We start from the raw sequence: 7,636 nt of genomic DNA, 5'->3' as shown, positions 1-7,636 counted from the left end.
TGAGGTTACTAAAATATTCTGCATGTCTACTCAGTTTTACATCATTTAGCAGGCGCTTTTATCCAAAGCGTTGTGCAAAGGACAGAATTCACTACAGAAATACGGTATGTATATTTGTGTTGAATATTCCTGCACTACAGGCACTGCACTGCATATGTAAGTGGTTGGAAATAACGGAATAGATAAAGGAACAAATAGTAGTTCAACTTTGGCCTTCTGGTGCAAGTGATGTTTTTAAACACACGTAATGAGTATAGCAGTGAAGAGAGGACATTTTGTGGGAAACAAATACTTTTATTATGGCGTAAAATGCAATGCTTCTCACTAACATAGCTACCGAAATGCCTTTAAGCTTAGTTTTGGTCATTGCTATATCCAAACTAGCTATCCCTTTCTGATGTGGGAACCAATTTTTTCCAGATCAGGGTCAGATTTGATGACCTTTTACTTATTTACTCATCCATTTAAAAACAGCCGGGGTACCTTTTTTAGAGCCTTGGAGTCTGAGTTAGTTTTGGTCATTGCTATATCCAAACTAGCTATCCAGACTAGCTGTTACTGCTGTAGGTGTCACTATCCTTATTTACTCATCCCTATAAATAAAATGTATTATTATTATTATTATTGCTATATCCAAACTAGCTATCCAGACTAGCTGTTACTGGCTGAGGCTCTTTTCTTTTTCACAGATCCACTTTAGCGGGTGGCTGCAGGGGACGTCATTCCAGCTCTTCAGGGGGTTCACTGTGGGATAGGTGGCCACACAGTCCTCATTGACACCATCGTGATTATTGGGCTCTCCGTTCATCCAGTACCTGAATCAAATCAAACTTGATTTGTACGGCGCATTTCATACACAAAGCTAACACAATGCGCCTCACAGTAGGAAGGAAAGAAAGGGGGAGGGGGGGGGGGGGTTACAAATACTTGTAAAGAGACACAGATAGACAAATAAGTAAACGTTACAGACATTTTAAATAGATACATTTTGATATCAGGGCACCACATTCAATGTTACATAAATGTTAATTAAATACATTTTACAGGTTACAAAACACTTTTAAAGAGACACAGATTTAGCCCTAGAAACCTGAACACAACGCCAAAGACACAAACCAAAGAGTCTTCTCCAGAATGTCCAAACCAATGAAGCCAACGTTTAAAATTATGTCATAAATACATTTATTGTCCCCAAACACCGAAAATAAATCTGTTGTATTATTGTTCAGTAGTAGTAGTTGCAGTAGTTCTAGTGTATAGTAGTATACTTAGTAGACTTAGCATACTAGTATAGATTAGGTTATTATTTAAGGTATTTTTGGACTGACAAAAATAATTAGTTTTTAATTATCTGTTTTGTTGTTTTTTGCATTATTTACATGTAATGTAAATGTTGGTTACTAAGTCTGTGTTTTGGTCACCAACAATGATCATGCTGTACTGCACTTTTTTTAAATCTGTATTGTAATGTCTTTTGCCTGGACCCACGGAAGAATAGTCTCCACTATGGTGTGTAGACTAATGGGGATCTTTAATAAACTAAAAATAATAAATAAAAAATGTCATGATAATTACTCTTTGGAAAGCAAAGACCCAGTTGTCCATTTGAATGTTCCTTCTACTTCGTTATCTCTCAGTCCAATATAGTATCCAGATCTGTAGCTGAAGCCTTCATCGTGGAGGGCCTTCAGAACTCCTGCAATAAATGTCTGCAAACACACATGCACACACACACACGGACGCGCGCGCACACACACACACACACACACACACACACACACACACACACACACAGGGATTTGAGCTCAAGTATGACATTCATAATGACACGGTGTTTTTGTAGTATCTGAAAAAACAACAGTGTTGCTAGGAGACTAGATGAGTAGATCTGAAGAATATTCAGGAGACTGGATGAGTAGATCTGAAGAATATAAAGGAGACTTGATGAGTAGATCTGAAGTGCATTGCCGTCTTCCCCTTAAGCAACGAAGGTGGAGTAAGCTGTTATAAAAGCACCTGACTCCTCCTATACTTTTGTGTGTGGTAGTGGCTCTTTATTTGGCCAATCAGGATTAGCTTCACTTTCTAAGTGTGACTGCTCCTGAGGAGTTACTCTAAGTGTGACTGTTCCTGAGTTCCTCTAAGTGTGACTGCTCCTGAGTTACTCTAAGTGTGTCTGAGTTACTCTAAGTGTGACTGCTCCTGAGTTCCTCTAAGTGTGACTGCTCCTGAGTTACTCTAAGTGTGACTGCTCCTGAGTTACTCTAAGTGTGACTGCTCCTGAGTTACTCTAAGTGTGTCTGAGTTACTCTAAGTGTGACTGCTCCTGAGTTCCTCTAAGTGTGTCTGAGTTACTCTAAGTGTGACTGCTCCTGAGTTACTCTAAGTGTGTCTGCTCCTGAGTTACTCTAAGTGTGTCTGCTCCTGAGTTACTCTAAGTGTGACTGCTCCTGAGTTACTCTAAGTGTGACTGCTCCTGAGTTACTCTAAGTGTGTCTGAGTTACTCTAAGTGTGACTGCTCCTGAGTTCCTCTAAGTGTGTCTGAGTTACTCTAAGTGTGACTGCTCCTGAGTTACTCTAAGTGTGACTGCTCCTGAGTTACTCTAAGTGTGACTGCTCCTGAGTTACTCTAAGTGTGTCTGCTCCTGAGTTACTCTAAGTGTGACTGCTCCTGAGTTACTCTAAGTGTGACTGCTCCTGAGTTCCTCTAAGTGTGTCTGCTCCTGAGTTACTCTAAGTGTGACTGAGTTACTCTAAGTGTGACTGCTCCTGAGTAACTCTAAGTGTGACTGAGTTACTCTAAGTGTGACTGCTCCTGAGTTACTCTAAGTGTGACTGCTCCTGAGTTACTCTAAGTGTGACTGAGTTACTCTAAGTGTGTCTGCTCCTGAGTTACTCTAAGTGTGACTGAGTTACTCTAAGTGTGACTGCTCCTGAGTTACTCTAAGTGTGACTGAGTTACTCTAAGTGTGACTGCTCCTGAGTTACTCTAAGTGTGACTGAGTTACTCTAAGTGTGACTGCTCCTGAGGAGTTACTCTAAGTGTGTCTGAGTTACTCTAAGTGTGACTGCTCCTGAGTTACTCTAAGTGTGACTGAGTTACTCTAAGTGTGACTGCTCCTGAGTTACTCTAAGTGTGACTGAGTTACTCTAAGTGTGACTGCTCCTGAGTTACTCTAAGTGTGACTGAGTTACTCTAAGTGTGACTGCTCCTGAGATACTCTAAGTGTGACTGAGTTACTCTAAGTGTGACTGCTCCTGAGTTACTCTAAGTGTGACTGCTCCTGAGGAGTTACTCTTAGTGTGACTGAGTTACTCTAAGTGTGACTGCTCCTGAGGAGTTACTCTAAGTGTGACTGCTCCTGAGTTACTTCATGTTTACCAGGTTAAAAAATGACTACATTATGTCACATCACGGTTTGTCAAGCCCTTTCTGATGTGGGAACCAATTTTTTCCAGATCAGGGTCAGATTTTCAACTTTTTACTTATTTACTCATCCATTTAAAAACAGCCTGGGTACCTTTTAAGAGCCTTAGAGCCTGAGTCTCTCTGCCCCCCCCCCCCCCCCCCGTGACACCTTGATACAGTGCTTTGTTCATGCTCAGTTGACTTAGTTTGTAGGCGCTTATACAAAATAATATATAATATAGACTTCAATTGGCATTGCATAGATGTGTGCCAGTTTAGGGACAGTTCTGTGCCCTTTACCCTTTTAGTCCTACCTGTGTCTCCAAAGTGTCCACTATGGCTAAGTCGGCGCCGCGTTTGGTGCAGTCCGCCCTGGCCTCGTCCCAGCCCTTGGGCTGAATCTTACTTGAGATGGGAAAGTAGTAACAGGTGTCATTCAGCAGATCCCAGCCTGGGGGGCAGCTCACACAGCTGCGCTCTGCAGGGCAAAGAACAGACTAATCTTGTGTAGCTAGGCTACATTATCACAGGCTAGTCTTGTGTAGCTAGGCTACATTCAATTCACAGAACAGGCTAGTCTTGTGCAGCTAGGCTACATTATCACAGGCTAGTCTTGTGTAGCTAGGCTACATTCACTTCACAGAACAGGCTAATCCTGCGTAGCTAGGCTACATTCAATTCACAGACCAGGCTAATCTTGCGTAGCTAGGCTACATTCACTTCACAGAACAGGCTAATCTTGTGTAGCTAGCCTACATTAACTTCACAGAACAGGCTAGCCTTGTGTAGTCAAGTCTACATTAACAAAGGCTAGTCTTGTGTATCTAGGTCTACATTAACTTCACACGTCTCTGGAGACAGTCATGGTGAAATGTGGACCAAATATGGGTGAGAATGATGATGGCCAAACCAATCCAAAACCGTCCTGAAGATGAAACTAAAAGTTAGGGTAAAAGTACAGGAACGCAAGGGATCTCCTAAAGGCCCAAAGCTTGGGTTTGTGTTCAGAGTCCACAGTTTCAACAAGGCGTCTCCAGACTGTGTGAACTCTTGGTCACGTAGCACTGACTGCCGAGGTGACCTCTAGCTCTGTGAAACTATTTATTTATTTATTACTTAATGAATTCATTCATTTGATCCTTACAAGTGAGGTACAACACTCAAGCTACTGAGACAGAGGGCTCTTTAAGTGTATGCATGTGGTTAAAGACAAACAAACATTTATAAATACAAGCATTTCTTTGTTTACACTTCCATGAGGGTTTTCATCCAGCAGATTATATTGATCAGACTGGACAAACTTCTTACCAACTTGATCAATGCGTAGCGCCTGTTCCTTCTTCTTCTCTCTCATGGTTTCAATCTGGAACTGTAGAAAATCACAGTATGTTTGTTGTCCAAGTAACATGTGCTCACTCTGGTGATAGTTCCTCTCGACCATGTCGTAATGATCCTGGAGGGACACCATAGCGGCCGTTAAGCTGGCGTTATTATCTCTCAACAGCTCCAGTTCTCTTCTCATTCCAGTGATATTGAAAGATGACTGGTTCTCAGTCGTGCCATTCACTGGTCAAGAGACAAACAGAAGTGAAGGTAACATTATTTGTCATATCGCCAAAATTGTTGTGGACAAGAGTTATTTGTTGTACCACTGTGTCTGTTATTTGTTTCTTTACAACTGTTAAAGGTGGGGTCCGTGTTTCTCATCCTATACACCTTTTGTCAAAATCCTCTAGATGTGTGTTGTTGAAAGTGGACCCTCCACCATGCGATCTGCCTCAACACAAGCATGCATACTCACTCAGCCCAGCCATCAGGAGAGCAGCATGCATACTCACTGAGCACAGCCATCAGGAGAGCAGCATGCATACTCACTGAGCGCAGCCATCAGGAGAGCAGCATGCATACTCACCCAGCACAGCCATCAGGAGAGCAGCATGCACACTCACTGAGCGCAGCCATCAGGAGAGCAGCATGCATACTCACTCAGCCCAGCCATCAGGAGAGCAGCATGCATACTCACTCAGCCCAGCCATCAGGAGAGCAGCATGCATACTCACTGAGCGCAGCCATGCATACTTACATACAGCATGCATACTCACTGAGCGCAGCCATGCATACTTACATACAGCATGCATACTCACTGAGCGCAGCCATCAGGAGAGCAGCATGCATACTCACCCAGCACAGCCATCAGGAGAGCAGCATGCATACTCACTCAGCACAGCCATCAGGAGAGCAGCATGCATACTCACTGAGCGCAGCCATGCTTATCACAGCCATCAGGAGAGCAGCATGCATACTCACCCAGCACAGCCATCAGGAGAGCAGCATGCATACTCACTCAGCCCAGCCATCAGGAGAGCAGCATGCATACTCACTGAGCGCAGCCATGCTTATCACAGCCATCAGGAGAGCAGCACAGGCCAATCCCAGAATCCCTGTAGCCAGGCGATATCGATGGGAGGAGCCATAACTTCTCAGCGTAAATAAAGACACTGCAAAGGAAAACAAATAACTGACGGTAACTGAAGCACACAGGCACAACATAACACATCACACACAACACATCACATCACATCACAACACATCACACACAACACAACACATCACACACAACACATCACTCACAACACATCACATCACACACATCACACACAACAAATCACAACACATCACACACAACACATCACACACAACACATCACAAGACAGAGCCAGCCCATCACTGGGGTCTGTGCCAAGTCAGAGCCAGCTTGACTACTATCCAGCTAGCGCCAAATCAGGGAAGTGCTAAGGAGACTAGCATCGCTTTGGATTTCAATTCGAAACAATTCAATTCAATTCAATTCAATTCAATTCAATTCAATTCAATTCAATTCAATTCAATTCAATTCAATTCAATTCAATTCAACTCAATTCCTTTCGATTCGATTCGATTCAATTCAATTCAAATCAATTCAATTCAATCAAATTCAATTCAATTCAATTCAATTCAATTCAATTCAATTCAATTCCTTTCGATTCGATTCTATTCCATTCCATTCCATTCAATTAAATTCAATTCAAATCGATTCGATTCGATTCGATTCAATTCAATTCAATTCAATTCAATTCAATTCAATTCAATTCAATTCAATTCAATTCAATTCAATTCAATTCAATTCAATTCAATTCAATTCCTTTCAATTCAATTCAATTCAATCAAATTCAATTCAATTCAATTCAATTCAATTCAATTCAATTCAATTCAATTCAATTCAATTCAATTCAATTCAATTCAATTCAATTCAATTCAATTCCTTTCAATTCAATTCAATTCAATCAAATTCAATTCAATTAAATCAAATTCAATTCAATTCAATTCAATTCAATTCAATTCAATTCAATTCAATTGTATTAATATAGCACCAAACTGGCAGACAAAGCTCTACAGAGCCAAGTGCCTGAACCCCCTTAGAGGAAGCACAATGGCCACAGGGGAAAACTCCCTGTTAATCAGGAAGAAACCTCAAGCAGTATTTCATGTCCAATGTAGGCAATGCGTGGACAGTGGGGATAGGGGGTTAGCCACTGACCCTAGTGCAAGTCTAATGGAAACTATGAATGGAAGTAAACGTATTAGCACACATGCTTTTTCGCAGGGCACTTGTAAGCATACTAATCTTTCTGTAGTATGCTTGCAAGCATGGTTGACTTTCTGCATTGTACTTCTTAGTATAATTGACCATAGTTGAATCATAGTTGCATTTATGCAGTGTTCTCTAGCATACTGGACTTTCTGCAGTGTACTTTAGCATACTGGCCTTTCTGTATTGTTAGCATACTGGCCTTTCTGTATTGTTAGCATACTGGCCTTTCTGTAGTGTTAGCATACTGGCCTTTCTGCAGTGTTACCATACTTGCCTTTCTGTAGTGTATTTTAGCATACTGGCCTTTCTGCAGTGTTACCATACTTGCCTTTCTGTAGGTCGTCGAAGGTTTGGTCTTCTCCGTTAAAGTCCTCATACCTGCCCCTCTCCTGCGGGTCTGTCTCACCTCCGCTCATCTTTGGGGAAATGTCTGTCTGTCTGTCCGTCCGTCCGTCCGTCCGTCCGTCCGTCCGTCTGTGTCTGTGTCTGTGTCTGTGTCTGTGTCTGTCTGTCTGTCTGTCTGTCTGTCTGTCTGTCTGCGTCTGCCTGTCTGTCTGTGTCTGTGTCTGTGTCTGTGTCTCTGTCTGCGTCTGTC

The 7,636-nt window shown here is 42.2% G+C and overlaps 1 protein-coding gene across 1 annotated transcript; it reads right to left on the bottom strand.

The window, feature by feature from the left end:
• Positions 1 to 658: 658 nt before the first annotated feature.
• On the bottom strand, positions 659 to 7,457 carry LOC308376073 (uncharacterized protein; the record flags this gene model as incomplete). The annotated part of the gene is made up of 6 exons (XM_080852329.1): positions 659 to 815; positions 1,576 to 1,709; positions 3,725 to 3,888; positions 4,719 to 4,976; positions 5,792 to 5,908; positions 7,361 to 7,457. The coding sequence occupies 6 exons, from the start codon at positions 7,455 to 7,457 to the stop codon at positions 659 to 661; spliced, it is 927 nt and encodes a 308-aa protein (XP_080708455.1).
• Positions 7,458 to 7,636: the final 179 nt, after the last annotated feature.

The sequence above is a fragment of the Sprattus sprattus genome (genome assembly GCF_963457725.1).
Source record: "Sprattus sprattus genome assembly, chromosome: 15".
NCBI classification, from domain to species: Eukaryota; Metazoa; Chordata; class Actinopteri; order Clupeiformes; family Clupeidae; genus Sprattus; species Sprattus sprattus.
Note: the sequence above shows the minus strand (reverse complement) of the source record. Positions and strands in the feature narration are given on the sequence as shown.